Consider the following 23,507-nt stretch of genomic DNA (forward strand, 5'->3'; position numbering starts at 1 on the left):
TGTTCTGTACGGGAGCCAGTGGAGATGCTTGAGGTGGGGTGTGATGTGGGTTCTTCAGGGGAGGTCGAGGATGAATAGCAGTGAACAAAATGAGAGATCGTGGCTGTGCAGACTAGAGCTACTAAGGTGAAACGGGGAGGCAGCTTAAAAATTCACCCTCGTATCCAGTTAGCAGGTAGCAGGATTTCGCAGACTGGTTATGAATGGGACAGTTGGTGAGGAACAGGAAATCAGTGCGGACCCTTAACAATATATATCCTCCTCGAGGGCATGATCCCTGCCAGATTTTCTAAGATAATTGTATAAGATATTTTTGCAAAGAATCTAAATGTATCTCATTTGCATAGAAAAAGGTGATCCTAAAAATACAGCATGTATCCACCCTTCTTGGACCTACGTTGAACTATCCTGGCTGTATTATTGCAGGTGTGTGGTTTCCTTCCATGCATTCATAATTTCGTCAGATAGGGTAGTGCGTCCAAAGAGATATTTGTTCATACAGTTTGGGGAAGCAAGGAACAGAACCCATGACTTCTGGTTCCACCGTCAAGACTTTAAACACAAGGCCGCATTCCATTCCATGGAGAGTGATGTCAGGGCATCTTCAAGGGCATTGGATGGTGGAGGTCTGTCTGTGGGGAGCTGAGGAAACAAAATCAAACCTTCTTGTGAAAGAGTTGTTAAATCACGTTTTTGAAGCCTGCCATGTTGCCGCAGACTCGCGCCTCGGGAGCTCTCCACCTGATCCGCCAGGATCCGAGTGTGGAAAAAGTTCATTGCCAGCCCAGCTTGACAATCCCTAGTGGCACCTTATCGCTAACATCTTCATCTGTATGCAGCGTTTTAATCAGGGGGAGCAGGCAAAGAGCAGAGGCAGGGCTATTAACGCTCATCGCTCCTCACCAGCACTAATGAAGGCAAACATCTGAAAGTAGAGATTAAAGAACAACAACAAGAAGAGGAGGAAAGGGGGGGAATTATTTAAGGCACTTAGGACGGGATCCAATTTTTGGATGAGTGCCCCTATCACCAAAAGAAGAGCTGCGGATTAGGTTCACTCTAAAAATCTGTTGCCCACCCCCTTCCGCTGGCAATTAAATGCCTGCGGTTATCGATCTTTGTTGATTTTATGCCCCCTGATTTGCATAATGTATTAAAGATGAAAGATTCATGAAGTCATTATTATGTGGAAAGTGCCATAAAGGTGAGCAGCCGCATTCGGCTCGCTTTCCCCTGCTGGGTGGCAAGACAGCGAATCTGCTCCACTATATGAAGACAGCAGAAGAAAGGCCGCCAAGAAATTAATCTCTAAAGCAGGAATGTCCACGCAGAGGAGACAAGGTGAGCTTTTAAGCCCATAGGAGTGTCGACATGAAAGCTTGTCTGCACAAGGGCAACTGAACACGGCTTCCACACCCATTAGGTGTCAGAGTGATAGCTTTACTTATGAGATGGCCATTGGACAGAGATCCTGTTCAGACATCTTTCAACATCTTTAACATCTCCTTTAAAGTTAAACTGGCGGACCCCATGTATAAAAAACACAGGGGCGTGGCCTGGAGTGTATGTATGGACCAAGAAGATGGCCATCAACTCACCTTCTATGGGATCTGGTTAAAAAAGGGTTTTGGACGGCTATGGAAATATTTATCATTCGATTTAGGGCGTCAAGATCCAAATCTCAGTTATCTGCTTGGTGCATTGAGAGAACCTGGATTCATAAATATAAACTGGCAACGTTCACCAAGGGTGACGGGTCGCTAGGTTCTGCTCATACTCCATCCTTCACCGTTAAGCCACTTCAGCCGTAGGACTGTAGCACACAGAGATGTATAGAAACATGAAATCCGGAATTGATCTTCCATGGGTGGCATGGTGAGCAAAAGAATGATGAATTTGACCCAGATCTCTTGACTGGGGTGATTGTTTTGATTTGTTCTGCATTCCATCCATCTATTGTGCGTCTTTTGCTCATAAAATATAGAGCAGGACCACTTTGAGCTCGACCTATCGAGAGATTTGACGGAGGGAGGGGGTGGGGTAAAGGAGAGACATTTAAATCTCTCATTGGTAGAAATATGATAGAACAAGGAAAAACATTGGCTCTCGAACAAGGGATCACAATGTAATAACTGGCAGGGTAGCATAAGGCAATTCTTGTCAGAAGTAGTGATTATGCACAGATATGTCTTCCTGCAGGAGTAGGCGTGTATGCAGATTATAAGTGAAAAGACAGGTCGTGGGAGTAGTCGCTGTATGGTTTAAAAGCAGGCTGATAAATATGCAGGATTCATTCTGTATCTGTCAATCCATAGGTACACCTTCATGTGTACTCACCCATCTCACGTTGTATCTGCACAAAACGTGCCACCACATTTTGAATCATGGAGGTCTTTGGGCAAAGACCAGGTAATTGGCAAATGTTTTGTGAATGTTTATTATTTTCATCACTTGATGCGACCACTAGGTTATTAATTTCCTTTCGGGCATCTCCCTTGTGTTGCTTGGTGGAGTGATATATTTGCTTACTTGATGTCTGCCTGCACTTGCAAGGCATTCAATGCCTCCGCTGTCTTGCAATTCCATAAACGTCTTGGCCCAGAATTTATCTGTGCCAGATTATAAAACCACCTATCACAGGAAAAGTCAGAACCTGATCACATTTAAGATTTGTGATTGATTTTTATTGAACTCATACTACACAATTTGATAAATATATTTGCGTAGCATTAGACCCCAAACCGGAGTGAACTGCATATCTAGCAATGGAGCCAATATATCATGTCGTTAATATGCGAACGTATACTTCTTCAGGGTCAGTGGTAAGCTGGTATCATCATTTTCAAATCGAGAAATGAATTTAGCACACCTACAGGAAGAAAGACTATACAACCAATGTGTATTTCATATTAAAACATTTAAGCCCTCATTTATGGGGATTTGGTATAGGTCTGCGCAGCAAGTCACCTTGCTGCACTGCCCTATGCCAAAGGGAAAGCATAGGAATGCTCTGTATTTATCCAATGTGGTGCATTCCTGTCCTTTCTTCGGCAGCCAAGCGCCAACGCAGGCACCCTTGGACCATGGTGTAATGGTGCCTGGGTTGTAAGCCTGATTGTTTTTGTGGAGGAAGAGGCACCTTCCTGCACAAAAACAATCCTGGGCGGCTTTTTGCTCTTTCTATGTGTGCCGCAGAATGCAGCACGCATGGAAAGAGAAACAAATGAGGAGAAATAAAGTTATTTCTCCTCGTTACGCCTCACCTCTGGAAGCGGAAGGTTTTGGCAATCCCCAGGTTTACATGATTTGGGTGTGGCGTGAGAACACCCACTGTAAAGCCCATGGAACTCCTACCGAGCATAGATTAAAGCAAAGCAGCGATTTGAGCTGCCTTGCCTATGAGGCCAGTCAAAGTCACGCAAAGTGGCTTTGCATGGACTCATAGATATGTTTTCAAGATTTGACTCTTTGTCAGATCCTAAATATGCCCCTTCGTTTTGTGTGTAAATGTCCTCCAGTGTTGGATGTATCATCAGATTGTCATTCCATAGTGCCAATAAAATCACCTTCTCCGATTAAAAGGGTATTGGTAGGCCATGGCCTATGCTGCTACAAACTTGGAGGCTTCTTGATTCTGGGGTTCATTTTGCTTTCTTATCTCAGTCACAAATAGTGAAATCCAACGGAGATGTATTGAAAAGCAAATGTGTTCTTCCATACTTTGTGTAGGTTTGTAAAATTATCTTTTTGGCTGTAATATCATAGAACTGCAGCTCCCAAAGCTGCTTGAAGCTCAGAAGCCAACGAAGGCTGTCACACTTTGATGACATCATCGCTCGGCTTCTTGCATTGGCTGTGCACCTTGATGTCAAAGAATGTTTTCACCGAGAGTTGTTTTGTTATGGGAAGATGGATTTTGGTTGGGTATTCTTTCTGTTAGAGCATACTGTTATTCCTGCGTGGACAGAGTAGACTTGTACGCCTTCTAGGTATGGGAAGTATTTAAAAGATATCGACATCCCTACATCCGAAAAAAAATAGGAAGGTGCAAAAGATCCTACATCAAGAAGCAGATACTGTAAGACAAAAGCCTCAGTTAAGCCGAGTTGGTGGGTGTCATTGTGTCTGCACATATCTTAAATAATTCGGTAGTCATTTTAATGGAAAGAGAAAAGAGGATGTGTTTGGGGAGTGTATTTATATGTAGATATTGTGAAAGTGTGCAATCAGGACTTCTTGACGTATGAACCTCCATGTTTGGGGTTTTTACAGAGTCCCCCAAAACGCTTACGATCCCCTCTCTTTCAGCATCTCCTGCCTTTCGTAACGACCACAGCTTCATCGCCTGTTACCGGGAACCCTTTGGAAGCTCAAGGAGGACTGGAGAGGGTCAGAGGTTTTTCCGCTTATTTTTAGGGTAGCAAAACCACTTAATTTCTGATTGAATTACAAAGAATTTCCATACCAACAAGACACTGACAGATCACTCTTGAATTTCCGTAATGCGATTATGGAGCTGCGTTGCATGTGAAGATGCCCCACCTGTGCTTAATGTTACTGTTCCTACATTTTACCACTTTGTGAATGGCAGGCGTGTTTGGGAGGCATTTGTAGGACCCTATTTAACTTCTAACACCATAGGCGAATGGCTGGCTACTAAAAATGTTGATTTCGTACTAATAACAGTATGCCTATGTAAACTCAACTTTATAGATCTCTTTTGCACACCTTGATAGTCTTCAGTACTTTTAACGCTGGTGGTCTGGCATTGCCATTGAAGACCACCATAGATGCTCTTGCAGGGCATCCTTCTCTGTAGTCATTAACTAGTTCAAGTCATGCATTTCAAGTTACTTACAGGGTTAGGGATAAGCCGAGGGTTATGCTGGAGGTTTGGCCTAGAGTTAAAGTTGGGGGTATCAAATTAAGTTTATGGTAAAGGTGAAATTTAGAGTTAAGGAGAAAGCTCAGATTAAGGTTAGGATTAGTTTAGACAGGAGCGGCCGGTGCGGTGTGGCAGGTCGCGGGGTGGGGTTGAGTCGACAGATGACAACGAGGGAAAAAAACATTTAAAAAATAAAACCACTTACCTTGTGCTCGCGAGTGCAAGGTAAGGGGTTTTCTTTTTTTAATGTTATTTTCTCTTGTCTGTTAACTCCCCCCCCCCCCCCCCAATCCCACTCTGCCCCAGCGCGTCTACCTACACCGTCCGCTCCTGAGTTTCGAGTTATAGGATGGTTTTGGTTTACTGAGATAGTTAGCGGTGAGGGAAATGAAAGAAAACAAATTCAAACTAAATGTAGACGTAAACAAAATTATTTGAACGACTGTAAATTTCAACATAAATTTGCAATTTTGAACCATTTGCAAATGAACCTTTTAATTAGAAATAAATGTTTTCCTTATTAATGCATTCGAACGTTTCACATAAAATTCAGCGGTTCCTCCTTCAAATGAGGGTATGGCTGAAATCTTTGGAACCGATACAGAAAAGGAAAAATTGCTTGCAGTTCTTACAGTTACATGCCTCCTATGCAGCTGCTATTCAGGCAAGACTACAATGTGTTCCATTCAGAAATAAAACCAAAAGCAAATTAGGTGAGCAAGTGTGTAATTACATAATGCAAGCTACAACATGTAAACGAAGACATCATGTAAACTTGTTGCAACAAAATGTAAACAACATGCATACATATATATTACATTCACATGGGCGTCTCTAGGTGATATATTTTTCACTCACATTGGCGGAATTTCCAAAGTAAGTTAATTCACAACCAGTAGATCTGGCTGTGCTTCATTTTTTTATTGGGGCAAAAGTACTCCTGTTTGAACCAACGTCTGGAAACGGATGTAGATTTATTTTGTTTAGTTTTCCTAAAAAAAAGTGGAACTGTTCTCACTGTTGGGAAAATGGACATTCATGCGTTTCAAAAAGCTTTTAATTTGTTTTCCACTTTGTAGGTGATCATGTTTGGACATGATAAAGGGCCTGTTGTTCTTTGTTTCTCAAAACTACTTAACTTCCACCTGTAACCCAAGAAAATATATGTGAATTAGCACAAACTAATGAATGAATTGGGTGTCAGAGTCATTACAACTCACACTTAGAGTAAGTCATTAAAATTGGTGAGCCCCCCTTTGCGCCAAGTGTCAGATTGATTTCTGTGTAAGGCGCTGTCATGTCTATGGGGAGGTACCGCTTCGTTGTGATGATCAGTAGACTTTTAAAGTCTTACCGGCCTAAAACTAAGGGACGCCACAGCGGGAACGTCCTAACCTTAGGCTCAAGGAGGCCAGGCCCTTCTATTGTTCCAATAGCCCCAGCTTTCCCGGATGTCTCAGCCAGAAATCCCACCTCCACAGAATGGGCCCAGAGGAAATCCACGGGCCACCGGGGGTTATTCCAATGTTGGAGGGGCTTAAGGAGACAGTTCGGTTTCACCCGGGATTAGAGCTTCACTCAGGCCGCGCACCTGAGAAATGTTGTCGTTTTAAAAGGATTAGCCCTAAAAAAAATCACTCTGTGAGAGGAAGGAAGAAACTGGACCTGCAGAAAAGGAAATCACGCTGCTGCCGGTACACGTGACCCTGCTCTCCTCTCTGCCCAGCCATTCTAACTCTCCCCTCGTTCGACAGCCCTCCCTCCCCGCCCCCTACCTTCTGTGTGTCTAACATGCCCCCCTCTCAGCCATCTTTTATAATATGGCGCCAGACCGCGAGCGTGTGCCACGCGTCTCCCCGGTTCTCCTCTGTAACAAAATTGTCCTTTATCACTTAAAAAAGGTGGAAGTTCGCCGTGGAGCGTCTTTTCCTTTTAACTCCTAATCAGCGCGTGCAGCAGAGAGAAGGAATTAACAGCCAATCTCACACCCACTGTCCTTGAGTTTTTTTTTTTTTGTTCCAGCGCTTCCGTCTGTCTTTGCAAAATACTGCCAGGCCAAAAGATTTCTTGCGTCCTGGTGAATTTACCTTTTTGTGGTTGAACAGGAGCGGTCAGTCAAACATTCCTTTTTTTGTCAGGGGATTTCAACTTGCTTCTCCTGCCCTGGCCATGAATTCCAATCAGCCTGTAACTCACAGATGTGATTTTACTTAGAACTGCAATAACCTTTGGGGGAAAAAAAACATCAAAATCTCGAGCATTGTGTACTGAATAAACGTAATAGACCAATCACAATATCTGTTCCTGTTCTCTTTTGCGTAAACTGTCGATGCGCGAGTTTGGGTTGTTGGCAATTGTTGGTTATTGTCGGGCAAGAGAAAAAAACAAGCATTGGCATAGCCAATAGCTCTCGCCTTTGGGACCTTATAAGTGTTTAGCCATGCAACAGTTGCATAACTAAATACTTATAAGGCCCCAAAAGCGAGACCTATTGGCTATGCCAAGCGGCCGCGAGGCCGCGAAAGTGAAAGTGATCGCGAGCAAACATCAAAGTAAAAGTAATCGCGGTAAAGCGCGGCGCGCGCGCCCGCGCACATGCACTGTAGCTCTAGGCTGGCCTGGTAGCACTTTTTGGAGCCCTCTCAATAAGTCTCGCAAGACCAGCGCATGCGCTGGGTCAGACGAGACCTAATGAATTAGCAAAAGTCATCTGTACAGGATCACAAAATTTGGAGAGGTGGAGAAGACAGGACAAGATATCAGGATTGATGCAATAGAATTGCACAGAATGCCCAAATGCCGCTGTTATTGTGCACCAACATTACTGGATTCACTGATTGTCCAGGTACTGGTGCAGATGTTCAGTACATAAATAGTGGAAACATAAAATTTTTACTGACGGATGTATGTAAAAACATTCTTTTGCTTTTATTAGGTCAGACCAAACGTTTGTGCAAATGGCACTGCTGTAGTCTATACAACCCAGAAATTTTGGTGCACAACAGCATTGGTGAAATATGAAATTTGGTTTTGCAGTTGGCAGTCTAGACATTATTCCACGTCTTCCACCACACCTATATTTGAAGTAGTATATAAAAGTCTGTCGCACAATGCAATGCCATTTGGATCCAATTTTCTAGTGATTTTAGGGAACGGATGTGAACGGGGGGGTGTGCAAGGAAGTAGTAAGTCGACTGGATTGTGATGCAGGTGATAGTCAGTAACTGAGACAGAGGAACCTGCTGCAGTGTGTCACAAGTCACTTTCACCATGTCTTCTTAGGTAGCAGAGCGGAGCAAGCAGGATACTGGTTACAAATCTGTCACGCAGCTTAAGGTGTCACTGTCAATTTCAAAGACGCCTACTCTTTAACAGCTTTGAGGCCAGCCGGGCTTGAGCGATGGCGGTAACTAATGATGCTAGTGCGGCCACAATTTTAAGGAAGAGAACCCACCGGTAGTTGTCTGCTAACTGCTGGGTACTTTGACTCCATGGAGTTGATCTTCCTAGGTATCTTGAGGTAGCTCTTAGTTCAAGAGATACTTTAGAGTTTTGTAGTGCCCATGGAAAGTTTTCTCGCCTGTAATCCAAGGCCAGCAGTGCAAGGTGGATGTGCTATCAAATCTACCACACACCCAGGCCTGCCGGAAGCTTTTGTGGGACTCAGGTCACAAACATGATTCAGGACTGTTCTTTTCTTCTATGGTGACACCCAGTGGCAGTTCATGTTACCTGCCTTATCGAGAGTTTATCAAGAAAGCATGCTAAATCTGCTTTTGGCGCCCCCTGGCTTTGCCCGCACGTAGAGGCAGGGCAGTTCCAGAAAGTAGCACCCTCGTCACATCTTGTAATGAACAAGATAACGCAGAACACAGTTGATATTTCATCATTTACTATGTATTTAAACTTGTCAACCCACATACAGAGTTCTGTTAATTAAACAAATGTACCACATTTGTGAGATAATGCAATTGTGCTGACAGTGTTTTTTCCATGTCGGAAGAGATCTCAGCAGTATACTGTATCATTTGCGAGCACTTCCTCCAGTCTTGGGTTTTTCCTTTAAATTATGGTAATTCTAATTTTGCTCTTTAGATTAAAAAAAAAAAACTACAAGATCATAGAGAAAGGACAAATCCAGAACTGGGTGATACTCACACTAGCTGTGGGGTGTCTTTAGAGCCTTTTGTGAGAATCCCAAATTTAAAATACTGAATCATGTGTAAGTGTCAGAGTTCGAAGACTCGCCAGAGAAAGGACAGGCTGAAGTAAGAGGTGAGCACTCACTATGTAGAAGAAATATGATCGCAGCAAATTAGCTTTTGGCATCCTGCATTAATCATCTGTTGCTTTGCCACTTGCACTAGTTTCCCCTTTATATTGACTGTAACCAAAGTGCATTTTACAATAATTCTGCCGTTTAGATTGTTGTTGCCCAATTGGGAGTGGTGCTCATTGTTCTACCTGGGATGTTCATCTCTCAATGGGTTATTCTACATTTATGCTCAAGCCTGTCCCCTCTTTTCAGGAGGCCCTTTCCCTCACAAAGCCATCATGGTAGTGGTGGATTGAATGTGGAACCCTCAGCTTGTTCTCACGTTATGTGGAGTTCAGTTTTTCTACTCTAACCATCAAGCAGTCATGCCAAGCCACAAAATCCACAAAACTTTATCACCAGGTGGGAGAGCAACAGGGCTTGAAGAATGGGCATGGCTTTCAGCCTAAAGACTTCAGAGGGGCGCAGGAAGGTGTTGGGCAGTGAAGTTAGGGAGAGGCTTGGAGCCCATCGTGGCCCAACTGTGTTTCTTACCCTCTTAATACCACAAAACAAAGGCTTTTGAACTCGCCCCAAGTTCTAGGGGGGATACAAAACTCCTAATGAAGTTTAATGAAGCACATCCTCCAAGACACGAGCTGAAAACCTGCTCTATGTAGAGGTTTCCAGCTCAACCTCTTGCTCTCCGTGGGATAACAGCTCTTAAAGGGGTGACCATGTGAAGTGACCCTATAGTGTGTGAGATACAGTCGCACCTTGTGAGTTGGCAGGTCTGCTTAATGGTTGACTTGTTACTTGAAGTCTACTGCAGTCTATCCAAGCAAACCTCAGTTATCTAATGATGATACATGACAATGTTGCCTCACAAGAGGCTCCAGGTGTTTTACCATGAAACATCCAAGGGTTCAGTGATTCACCCCGAGTGACAAAGGGAACTAATTTTCAATCTGACAACATGGCAGCCTCCTTACTTGTGCCTTCCAGGCTTTAAAGTCTGTTTGGGCAGTGTTCCATTCTTAAGTGAAAGACCTTGCCTGAGGCTCTCTTAGAAGTTTTAAATGAACCCCTCAAAAGCTATGTAATTTTTTACAAAAGGTTCTATGTTGTGAAGTACTCTAATGTAGCACCTGTACCCAGACCCTTTCAAGCATCACCAACATTATGAAGAGAAGCGCTGCTACAACAGATTTCTTTCTTGATGACTATGATAGGGCTCAAATTGGCACATTTCACTAGGCATAACCTTTTAACCATTCTACGAAGTGTAGTATTTCATTCGTTTTTTTTTCAATCACACCATTTACATTCAACTTTTTTTTCTTTCCACCCCACCCCATTTCTTCTCCTTGTGTCTCTGTGTGTCTGTCCGTGCAGCCATCTACCCTTCCATCCCCAATCTCCCCACAGACGCGTTCTCCTCTCATCTCTATGTTAAACAAGAGCCTCACGAAGCCTCTTGCACACCCTTCACCCCCTCGTCAGTGGCCAACAGCGGGCTGGCCGAATTTCAGTCTCTCCAGATGGCACTCTCCATTGATGCGTCCACGCCTACGTACAGCGCCTTCACACACCACGCTCCCTCGTACGGGCAGTGCGGCAGCCAGCCACTGATCGCAGGTACCAAACTAACCATCGTTGCTAACCAATGCAGGAATCTTAGGCAGGGACATGCTACCAGCTTCAAGCACTGCCCACACTCCCCCAAGCTGAAGTATGGCTTGGTTGCTATGTACCGAGCATTTCCTCTGTTGCAAACCTGGGGCTTTGCTAAGCATCTTCATGATGTTGTGTGGGAGTAAATATACCAAGATTACCTCAAATAAATTCCTAGCTTCTCCAGATTTGGTCCAGATCTAGTCTTTGTGATTGTGGTGTTCTAGCCAGTATAACTCGTAGCTGCTCATGGGCATCTAGAAATCTGTTCCAGAGGATAGCTGGATAGCTAAATGAAGCTGGTCCTTAATGTGTCTCAGCAGACAAAGAATAGGCACCTTAGACACTCTCAGAAATCATGAGGTCTTACGGTCTGACAAGTTCCTTCTTCTGCAGCCACCCTAATGGACACCCAAAACGACAAATGTCCTTTTCACTTTTACGAGAATTACTACGCTGAAATTAACTTGGTTGCTGATGACAAATCTAAGTGTAGTGCGAAATTTAATGAAATGGGTGATAATCAAATATGTAATAAGTAATACGATTCTATGTCACATACCCCATAAATGCTGTGCAGAAAGGTCATATGCAGGAATTAAGCTGCCATGCCCCATGTATTATCACACTTATTCCACATCACTGTAATGGAATATCATTTCACCCTTTCATCAATTTCCTTAATTGTTAAAGCCTAAAAACGGAATAAGTTAAGTACATGCCGATGTCACTGTAGACTGGAAATGCGGCTTTCCCCGGTCGAGTGCTCCTGGTAGATCAGCATCACCATGAACAATTTTGTAGCATTAGGACTGGACCCATGCATGATCAGTGATATTGCTGAGGATCCATATGCAATGAGGCTAAACAAATGTACAAATGCCAAATAACCATAACACCAGCAAATACAGGTGTAATGTAAAGACCCGCCCACTGAACAGCCCGCTCAAAGTTCTTCTCTCCAGTAATTGTTGAGGGCCAGTTAGATGCAGACTACAAATTACACCCTACGAGTTGCCTTTTTGTGAGGGTTGCTTTTACGATAATTGAATGGAATAGATGTGGAAACACACTGTCTTCCATGAGAAATTAGCCATCATGTCTCAGGTGCCTGTCCTAACATGGCTGCTCAAAGGCGATGTCATAGAAACGACTGAAAGGCCAGCTTGGTTTTTACTGTAAACCAGGTGAAGAGGATTGGCTTTGACTCTCCGTCGCAAATGGTTCGAAGTCACAACCCTGCATAAAGATTCACGAGTCACTTAGTTAATGGGAGGGTGTGCTATCAGCGTTTAACGTTGTGTTGTCACAGAGGGATGCTGCTTCTGTCAATGAATATAAGTTTATTAAAAATATTCAATGTGTTCATTTTGGTGACAAACTTTTCCAGTTAAAAAAGCTCACGTGTGTGCCAGTGTCTCAGCGCCCGGCCTCACCTCCAACATACAGGGATTCGAAGATGAGAAGGCACACAAGAGGGCTGGGAGGTATAGAATGTCTCATTTGGGAGAATGCAACATGTCATGGCAGACCTTGCAACATAATATTTCTTATGATTATTTGTTAAAGCATATCCCAAGGGATATGCACGCTTCACTGTGACACGTCTCCTTTCACGCATTCCTTTAGAAATGAGTCAGTATGGCCACCATGGAGCAAGAGTGCTTATCACAGAAAACATTTGTCACTGCCATCTTTATCCTGAGATCTGCATTCCTTAGGCAAGCACAGAGCTTTGTAAAGGGCAGGTAGCAGAATAGTTGCCTTCTACTATGAAAGCTCCACAGCCTAAATCAACAGCTAAAACAGTTGCATTAACCCCTTCAATGCGCATGACGGAGCGGTTCCGTCATGCGCGTCGGTTGCGCTGTGCGCATGACGGAACCGCTCCGTCACGGCCCCGCCCGCTCAATAGAACCTTCAGCACGGAGCGGTAATCCGCGCCGCGCTAAAGGGGTTAACCTGCAGTAAAGGGAAACATCAAAAACAATCTGAAATAGAATATATGGCGAAAATAGGCTGAAATAAGTGGGGGGTTTTCAAGTGAGAGTTTCAAGTATTCTAGTCTATGCCAGTCCGCAACTGTGACTATGTTTTTTTTCTGACCTGGCAAGTCATATATTTCCATTTTGTCGGGGTTGCATTGTAATTTGTTGATCTTCAGCCAGGCAAGGAAGGCTACCATACAGCGAGCAAATTAATCCTTTGCAATTATAGAACCCTATCATATGTGAGCAAGAGTTGTGTATCATCTGCATATGAGATGACCATGATGTTAAATGATTCAACTAAATATGTTGAAGAAGGTGGGATTTCGGAAGGAGCCTTGCGGCACCCCCACCTGAATTTCTTTGTTTCTGGGGCGTACAGTTTCATCCAAATCACCTGCTTACGTCTCTCAAGGAAAGAGCCTAGCCAAATTAAGGCAGAACCTGTCACACCCAGATGTTGCAATCTATACAGCAAAATGTTATGATCCACCCTATCAAACACAGCTGATAGGTCCAACAACACCAGAGCCATATTAAGGCCTGAGACCAAGCTGGTTTTGATGGACTCAGAGGCCTCTTATAATTTGGTCCCTGTGCTTTGGCGGGCTCTGAACCTTGATTGGGAGGGATGGAGCAGGTTCTTCTCAGTCAGAAAGGTGGTTGTTTATTCACCCAACTTTCCAGGACCTTTGAGGCTGCTCGGAGTAGAGAGACTGGTCTAATATTCACCAGAAATTCGGGGTCGGCATTGACCTTCTCAACGTGAGAACCACATTCGCTCTTTTCCAAACCTTTGTAATGACCCTTGAGTGGAGGGAGATGGCAAACATATGCTGATATGTTGGGGCAATACTATCTGGGATGAACCTTAGAATATGAAGGGGCATTGGATCCGTTGGAGACCCAGACTTACAGTTCCTGAAGGAGCTTAACACTTCCTCCACGGACGGATCAATGAGATCATAAACATAGCTTTATCAAGTCAGGCTGTACTGTGGTAACAACATGGAATTTGACCTTTGCATTGTAGTGATGAATGAGTATGTGTGTGTGTATGTATATGCATGTGTGTATGTATGTGTGCACGTGTATGTGTATGCTTAAATTAAATTTATGCACAGATACGTAAATAATAAGTAAGCTACCTTGCCTTCTTAAGACTGAATGGCTATTTTCAATTAACTCTAGGTACATTGAAACTATCCTTAATGTGGAGGATTAATGCAATTCACATAACAGTTTTACTTCACTTTTCATTGACAACTACTAGAGCATCTCTAAAGGTTGTGGGCACTAGAAATGAAAGCAAGCTAAGGTTAAAATTAGAGTCACCACATGTTTTCATTTGTTTTTGTTTTCAGGTCGTGATATGGCAAGTACAACGCTTCCCGGTTATCCCCCTCACGTTCCACCCACTGGACAAGGCAGCTATCCAACCTCAACTCTTGCAGGAATGGTACCTGGTAAGTTAGAAACACACTCTTAATTATCTCTAACCTGTGGAATAATCAAATTTTCTCTCCTGGTCCTTAATGGTACTTTTTTTATGCAGATCTAAAAGAAGATACACTGAGCTTGCCCTGCTGGAATTCATATCAATTCCTTCAGGCCTGCTTGCATTTCCTTTTCTCCCTTGTGGTGCATTTGGCAAACTCGCCACAAGAGAAAACCAGATCTCTGTGCATATTGCTCAAACAAGGAGTAGTGATAGGCTTATTCGATTGCCTCTGTGGCTACAACAATGCTGCTAGTGGTGCCTTATTATAGTACCTGACCCTTAGGCAGATATGCAGTGTACACTCTAGAGTGAGACTGCTCGCTTCTGTGCCCTGCTGACCTTCACAAAGCAACTGCCTCACCTAATTCTGTGTGTGTGGGCCCCTCCGGCCCCTGAAAGAGTATGCCTGTCTAAACACGGCTGGGGATTTGTGACTCCATAATTAAGGTAAGAGTCCACGTTTCAAGAAATAGTTCATATGGAGTGACCTTATAACTTCTTTCAAATTTGAGTCCATAGTTAAGGAAATGTTGTTATGGAATTATTACTTCTACCACTTGTTGTTAGTTAATTTACAGCAGACTTTTCCATAAAATAGTTTCTGGAACACAGATCTTTGTTGTCAATTTGTCAAAGATCCTTAAGGGTGAACAATATTATACATGGCAGCCCACTGAAAACCACTAAATGGCTTCATTTTAATTATATTAATGTATTTACAAGTAAAGTATACTATGAATTGCCGCAAACACCCCTCAATTAACATAATCAACAGAACCTTAGGCTACAGAATAATTTATGACATGGGGACTAAAGGAAGCTGAACCAGTTATTTTTAATGTAATGATAAGACCCTAAACTGACAAAAACATGGCTACATTATTATCCATTTGATGGATAATTTCTTTACATTTCTAGTGCCTCATTTCTATCACTGCCACTGTGTTTGGTACACGATTCCTCATAATCATGGATGAACGCCACAAAAGAGATCCAGTTTTTGATTCATTAACAGCAGGTTTTGCCTTCATGACAGTGAGAAATAGGTGGCGAACTGAAAGATTGCCTGGGGGTGGGACGCGGGGGTAGTACATTTTACTGCACCCGTTCTGATCAGCGAGGGGATAATCAACATATCTACAGAAGCAAATGCCCTTGAATGTATGTTGATGTGGTTTGCTTGCTCTGGGTCATTGTTGTTGGTCTGACTGTTTGCCCCATTTTTACATGTAAGGCTTCAACAATGAACACGATAGCTGATCCCAAAGACAATATACAACATTCAAAACATGCCGGATTGAGATTTCTAGCTTTGACCTCACCGACTATGACTTTTACGCCGAGATATTGTTCCGCTGAGATCCTTAAACTATTGGCCTCTTCTCCCTCCATAGTGTTTTATGGTCATATCCTTGGGTGGTCATCCGGGAAAAGAGGGTCAGCATGAGGCAACCACAAATCTGCAGAGAGTAAGCTGCTGCGAGAAGCCGGCGTGATCGTGATAGGAGTAGTTAAACAAAATTCAATGCTGATGAGGAAATTACACTTGTTTCATTAGTGATTGGGAAAGGAGATAGCTCAGTTCCTTTTGGTCACAGTTGAGCTCAAAAGCTCATTATCCTGCTGCATGCATGCTTTCACTCCTCGTCAATAAACACTTTTCAGTGGTCGCTGTCTTATCCGGCTGAACCCACCTCTCCACCGCTATCCCCCGCCCCCCACCTTCGCTTCCCGCAGCTGCTCTCAGTGTGTCTCTTTCTCCTCTACTTAACCTGTGGCTTAGGTTCACTGTAAACAGTTTTGGATCACAGGACAGAGATCCTGCTGCATGAGAAATTTCCTCTCTCTCCTAAACAGATGACCGGGAGGAACTAATGCACTTTCTGTGTTCCCCTTCATCACATACACATTCTGAGCTCTTGTTTTCATTTTCCATTCTCTATATATTTTCATTGGTTAGTCCTTTCAGAAGTATTTCAATTCTTAAATGTACTGCTTAGTGCTTTTTTACATGCATGAGTACAAAAAAATTCAATATTTTATTTAGAACATGTAAGAGCACAATCTCCTGACTTTATCTGGAAATTGACTGAGTTATAGGAGATGGTTACTATGCGCATCAGCATTCAGGAGGGGTGGGGCTTTAACTGTGAATGTGTTTGTGGTTTGAAATGTTGTAATGCATGCTTTTTAGGAGCCATATTGTAATGCTTTCTGAATTATGGATTCAGCTGTGATAATCTTAGGTTTGATAATAGAAGGCATGAGTAAAATTCAATTTATGCTGGTATAATTCACATAATGTTGTTCTATGTGTTTTATGCAAAATGTCCAAAATTACACCACTTCAACTAATTATGTGCCATTCGTGGTAAACATTTACCACAAATCCTCAGGAACAATTGAACGCGAGCAGCTGTTGTTCACTGTGCTTTGTTTGAAGGCATCCTTGTGCCAAAAATTTAAATGAAGTTGCATTTCACACAACAGTATATCGCAAAATAATGGGTTTATTACATGTTGCTTTTATTTACATGTAGTTTTGCATAAATGTTCTGAAAATTTGTGTAATTAGCCAAAAGCAAATTACGAGAATTTTGCACGCACCAAGATGTTAGCCTTTTCCAAAGGGATGAGAGGTTTACCGAGAAGGTTTTACCATTTGAAGAGATTTACTGAAGCCAAAGCTAACACAACTTAGTGAGGGAGTACCATACACATTTAGTTTAGAATGTTACTGCTCAGTAAAGCATTGGTGCTCCAACATGAGAGAGTTCTCTTTCCATCAGACATAAGGTTCCACCTATCTCCTCTCTTATGCTTTGTCCACCACCAGAATTGTTTATACTCTCCTTTGGGCAAGGAATCTAGGAGTACTCTACCATGCAGCTAGAATCCTTAATCTTATCAACATATATTTCCACTAAATTTGCGTAAATAACTGATCAAAACTTGTCAGCTGGGACTTTATCACAAATGGGGCAGGGGATTGCGTTATAGTGGAAATTAAAGTGATGGCCAATGGAATATTCCTCTCCACAAGACCAGTCCCTAAGTTCAACACATGCATTAGTTAGGCAATGACTTCCTTTCGATCAAGGAGTTCCTTCAAGGCTCAAGATATAAAATGGAGGACGGTCACTGCTCCTTCCATATGTGTCACTGTTAATTTAAGTATATATCATAGCATTACATATAGCTGAAACCAAACATAGCAATCTATTCCTTCTATTAGCTGTAGAAACATGTTTTCTATTAAAATGTGAGTTCTCATACCGCTCAACTAGTTGCCTCCCAGATGAGCATATTGTGAGAAGGTGATTGTGTTCAAGGTGATATCAGTAAAATTTGTATTGATCTTGATTTACTATGAGGGTGATTGCACTAATGTCTATTCAAGTGTATGGTTGGATAACAGGGTCATAACGGTAACCTTTAAGGTGATGCCATTGAAGTAAGGTGAAATGAGATGTATGGCTTACGTTAACTCGTTTAATGCCAAAGCAAAAAAGTTTCTTACGGATCAATATTATTTCCAAATATCTGTATTAGATAAGTCAAATATCAGCATAAAAGGCTGTACAGTTCCAGTTTTACGCATTACAAATTACTGAATTAAGTTTTGGAAATCTCTGTATTTTGAAATGCAAATACAGTCCTTACAGATTTAAATACCTGAATTATAAATTGCAGATACTTAGATTATGTACTACAGGTATTGGGATTATGGATTGATAATATTCTGAAATGAGACACGTACAAACAGAGTAGAGGATCATCATACATGCACTTTACTCCGTTCGAACATTTGTTCCTAAAAGTAAATGAGTAAATCACACTACATTTTCTGAATCCATTAGATGGAGCAGAACGAAGCTCATAATACAGGTGACACCATAGTTTAGTAATGAATGATGTGTTGAGCGTTAGCCATTGAAATCAAACGTCTCTTCCTGTTCTGTCCTTATTAGTACCTCAAAGCGAGGAGTGTGTACTTTTCTGTTTAAAATCGGCTCTCTTTTTGCACCTTATTCTGCCAGGCATACCTTCAAGCAATGGAGGTTAAGACTAAGGGCCTGATTACAGTGGCAGACGGACTTCTGTCCGTCTGCCATCGTCCAGGGGATGGGGACCGCTCACCTATATGGCGGTGGTCCCAAATATGCAATTACAATGCAACCGCACCACAGCAGTCGCAAAAGGTATTTTTTCCATTGCGGCGGGTGCTGCTGGCTGCAGCACCCGCCGCAGTGGAAATAAGGCAGGTTTTGCTTTTCCCTGCACTACGTGGTAGGCACCATGAGGTGCCTGCCACATGATGCAGGGAAATGTAGGGGGGCACCATAGGTGCCCCCTAGGTGCAAAAACAAACTGCCCCTGAACAAGGAGGGCCCGCAACAGGCCCCCAAAGGCCATCCCTGCCAGCCTTTCCATGGCGGGTGAACCACCATGGAAAGGCTGGTGGGGAGCCAGCATCGTAATCTGACCGGCGGTGCCTGCTAAGCACCGCCGGCATGCATTACATTCTGAGGGCCTCCGCAGTGTCGGATACGTGGCAGTCGGTGTTTCCGACCGCCATGGTACCGCCCGCCATCATAATATGGCGGGCAGAAAATGGCCTCACCTAACCTAAAGGATTAACCAATCCTGCATATGAATTGTTGTAAGATTTGCAACAAGCCTGTTTATTGGTTGTTTCCTCTCAAAATTCTCACTCATCTTTTCGATCACTATCGCTGTTTTTATTGATGGACTGTTTAGGGACAAGAGAATAGATGTTAATATGTATTTATGTTGTCAGTAACCATGTGCACATACAGAGGTGTATCTTACAGAGGATTAATACAGCACTCCAACCCTTCAGACTCAGTATGAGTTTGGTGCCATCATGTAATAAGAGAGCATAAGTAAAAACATATCACATTGAAGACACTTGTGGCTCCAACAGTACCAGACCAGCAAAGAACAACATCCCTGCTGTGGTGTTAGTCCATTTGGCCAAAAGTGCAATCCTTGCTGCATGAGGCTAAAGTCACAATATAAATATACCTACTCTAGATACCTGAACGCATAAAGGACCCACAGGCCAGCTATTATTCGTCAGACAGACCATCGTCCGAGCAGGCCATGAATTTTCATCTTTGCAAAAACCTAGACTTCACTTGGGAAAATTAGCAGAAAAAAGCATCACGTTCAAAGATATTTTTGAGAGCATATTGTATTGTATTTTATAACTTTTTATTGGAGGAAAGCAGGCAATGCAGGTCTACAAGTGCGGCAAGGGGCTTCACAAACCAAAACAACAAACTAACATTGTATGCAAAACTATAAAATGAAAAAAAGATACATAAAAATAGAGGACCCTAGATGTATTTGAAGATTCACCAGATCTCCAGGTGCATATGTACTTTAAAGTAGTTTTTCGAGTGATATCTGTAAGAGGGAAGCCACATCGCCAGTGGCACAGCTTCAGGGCAGTGGGGTGTTAAACCCCCTGAATTAATGTATTCTGATGAATAGTTGGATAGAGGTGCTTTCAGTTGGGTATGGTGAAGTGTCTGTCGGATTTCACTTCAGATTTTTGCATACACACACTGACCAAAGCACACACACTCTCTCATCTCTGTTTTGAAAGTCCTGATAAATGTTGATTATTTTATAAAACATTGCGTTTCTCTCACTTAGTTCTCCAACCAAACTGCATTCCTCTTCCTTTCCACTGTACCTTAAGCTCCTTTCCTGTGCCCTTCTTGTTGTATAATGTATTTTAACATTATATGCCAGCATGCTTGTCGAGAAATCGGAAGCTCACCCATTCACTCAATCTTAATGACCCAGCTACGCCCCGCACTTTGCGTGGGATGGTTACCAAGTATGTGTCTGCAAACACATCTTTTAGTTGTGATCAAAGGCCCTGACACCAGATACTCAATCTCTTGCCTCAGTTAATGGTCTCAGTGTGATGATCACAGTTTGGTCCACTTTGATCGATCGATCGATCCATTTATCTCTGTACCATCTTTTTTGTTCATTTATACCAGTCTTGTTATGGTCCTCGAGAAGTTTATCATCTCGCAAGTTTAATCTGTGGATCTGGGGTGTCAATTGTATATTGGGTGCATGATCCCTGCCAGATTTTTGAGATAGCCACATAAGATAAATTTACAAACAATGTAAATAAACATATTCACATAGTTAGAGGTTATCCTAAACTCCTGAGTGGACATGGCCCTCCTGTACCTAAATTAAACATTCCCGACTTCGATCCACAAGCAGTGAGCAAATCATCTCCGTACGTTATTGCGGGACTCATGCTTTTTCAATTTCTTGCCCGTTGTCTCTGACTATCTCATATGCATTGTTCATTCCCAAAGAGGGGTCTACAAAAATAGGTGGTTCAAAAAAGTAGCTCGAATCTTCAAGCTCTATAACATAACAAGAAAGGAGAATTGATTCCACATCAGGAAAAAACACAAGCGGAGCTTAGCTTTATTAATATCCAGATATTTAACAAATATATTGGGGTTCTAAAAGAATACAATGATTAAATGAGAACACAGGTTTTATGGAAAATGAGAGGAAGTTATTGATGAACTTTGCAACCTCATTGTCTTTCTAGGAAGTGAATTTTCAGGAAACCCCTACAGTCACCCACAGTACACGACTTACAATGAAGCTTGGCGATTCAGCAATCCTGCATTACTAAGTGAGTATATCCGTTGTTATTCTTCACTTCTCCAGGATTACTACATGTGAAGAGTATGTGCTAAGAAACACAGAGTTCATTGTTAGTTGTGTTGTTTCATTAAGTCAAGGTTTGTTGGATCAAAGTTTCACTGTTTCCATACTTAAATCAAGCAAACTACATATGCTCCATTTCCAGATACTCTCCAGATATAGGATGTTTTCGTTGTTGCTCAGTTTATAATTATGAACCAGAAATCACAAATCTTTCTTGCATACCGTTCGGGAGACCCGTTCAGTTGAAACAAAGAGTTCCTCTTTTCCTGTCATTGTCATTATACATAAATTGGACAGATTAAGCTTAGCTCATTTTTATTGTGAGCACGTCTCAAAACCACAGAGAAATCCCAGAAGTCTCAAGTCCAATCTCAAGCACCAAGTCAATGTTGTGTTTACTCTGAGCACAAATTAAGCTTTGCCAGACAAACCTACACAACGGTAATAAAAAGTGAATAATCAAGGAAGGTAGTTTGGCATGACATTGATTCTCTCTCTCTCTGTTGTATTTTGCTAAAGTGGTTGGTGCTCTATCACATGGTGTGGAATGTATGAGGGATGGGCCGAACCAGTTTGCTATGTAATGTGCTTGGGCACAGAGGAAGTACAATTCAAAGTCTGGGGCTTCAAAACTTCCCTGTGAAAAAGGCTGCACCAGCACATCGCAACGGAGCCTGGGTTGTTTCCCTTCCCAGGTCAAGCCAATAATTGTGTTTTAAGTAGCTTAGAAAATTGTCGGCCGGGGGTAGAGAATATTGATGAAAAGATAGAGCAGTTTGGGTAATAAAACCATTTTAATTAATCTAAGCGACCTGCTAGCGACAGTGGCACGGAGATCCACCGTGTGATAGAATCCGTCAGGGTGTCCAGCACTGATCCATAGTTAGCTCGGATTAAGGCTTCCCCTCGGAGATGATTATTTCCAGGTATTTAATCTCTGAATCGCACCATCTCAGGGGGAAATCTGGAATGTATCATGGGGTACTTTGTGAGGGAGAAGATCTGAGACTTTCCCCAATTAATCGTTTTGCTGAAGTGCCCTCCATAGCTGATAAATTCCTGGAGTATTGGGTTGAGGCTCATTTGGGGATTACGCAAATATATGGTGATATCGTCAGCGTAAAGGGACACCAATAGGTGTCTGGTATGGTATCATCTCGCATATCCCCGGTGATGTTGCCTGAGCTAGGCAACCAATGGCTCCACTGCCAGTGCAAATGGGAGGGGGACAGCAGACACCCCTTCCTTGTGCCAAGGGATATAGGAAAGTATGGGGATCAAGCACCGTTAATTTGTACTCTTGCCTTCGGTTGACTGTATAGGAGCTTTATCCAGGAGAGGAATAGCGAGGGTAATCCCAAGTGCCTCAATCCTATTCTAGGGAATCAAAAGCTTTGGTGGCATCTAAAAAGATGGCCACCGCTGCCAGGTCTGGGTCAATATCTTGCAATAGTGAAAAAAGGGTATGCAGATTGTGTGACGTTGCTCTTCTCGGAATAAAGCCAGATTGATCAGGCAGCACCAAAGAGCTCATAAGGACGCTAAGCCTGTTATCCAGAGCCTTGGCTAAAACATTCACATCACAATTTATCAATGATAAGAGTCCATATGATTCCCAAGCATCCTCCGCCATTCCCAGTTTTAGGAGGGATACGATTAGAACCTCCTGCATGGTGGGTGGAAGAGTACCCCACTTTGGATCTTCTACATATAGAGCCATCAATATCGGAATGAGGCTCAGGGCGCAACACTTTTAGGGGCATTCTTAGGGGCACAACATTTTAAAAGAAAAGTGGAAGGATACTTGCCTACCCCAGACGCTGGCAACCACACTATGCTGCTGCAATAAACAATGTGTGATAGCAAGCATGCACAATGTGTTACTAAAGTGAGCAACTGCTAAAGATCCTTTATTTTGACGTTACCAAAAAACAGATTGACTTAAATCATAAAAGTAATAAAGCATTCCACAGGGGCTACAAACAGCAACACAGAAGAAGCCCTCCTTAAGAGAGACTATGAGCTGAAGTAACTGTGGTGCCTACCTTTTATGACACTGTGTGATACTTGCCATGTGGGGATACAGCTTGAATCAAAATACACTTCCCCACTGTCCCCCGCGTATTTGGTACAAAGCTGTCTCTCGTCTGATCTCAGTATTACAGGGCATTTCTCTTCCCACCTGCAATGGCATACATGTGCATATAGAATAGGCATAGTACTGTACTACACCGTCAATGAAGGGTTCTAGTAATAGAAAAAAAACAGAACACATGCAGAGCGCTGTAAACGGTCACAGAAACCATGAAACTGCATTATAGATACTTTATCCACAGTCCTGTTATGTTTGTTCTATTGCTTGATATAACAACGGAATGCCTTTTGTGGTACTGTAATAGTGTGTAATGATATTTCAGAGTATTTCGTTCAGTATAGTTTCTTAACAGTATTCTGTAATGTTTT

The 23,507-nt window shown here is 42.6% G+C and overlaps 1 protein-coding gene across 8 annotated transcripts in view; it reads left to right on the forward strand.

Annotated features, from left to right (window-relative positions):
* PAX2 (paired box 2) overlaps positions 1-23,507 on the forward strand; it is a 133,383-nt gene that overhangs the window by 103,452 nt on the left and 6,424 nt on the right. For 5 of the 8 annotated variants that reach the window (XM_085603898.1, XM_085603897.1, XM_085603901.1 and 2 more), the window contains 2 exons: positions 14,167-14,268; positions 20,923-21,009. In XM_085603898.1, coding sequence (XP_085460024.1) covers positions 14,167-14,268; positions 20,923-21,009 — 189 coding nt within the window. Of the gene's footprint in view, positions 1-4,308; positions 4,390-10,535; positions 10,779-14,166; positions 14,269-20,922; positions 21,010-23,507 lie in introns of all 8 variants that reach the window. The other 3 variants (XM_085603893.1, XM_085603894.1, XM_085603896.1) reach the window with 2 other exon arrangements.

This window comes from Triturus cristatus, chromosome 1_2 (genome assembly GCF_964204655.1).
Source record: "Triturus cristatus chromosome 1_2, aTriCri1.1, whole genome shotgun sequence".
Classification (NCBI taxonomy): domain Eukaryota; kingdom Metazoa; phylum Chordata; class Amphibia; order Caudata; family Salamandridae; genus Triturus; species Triturus cristatus.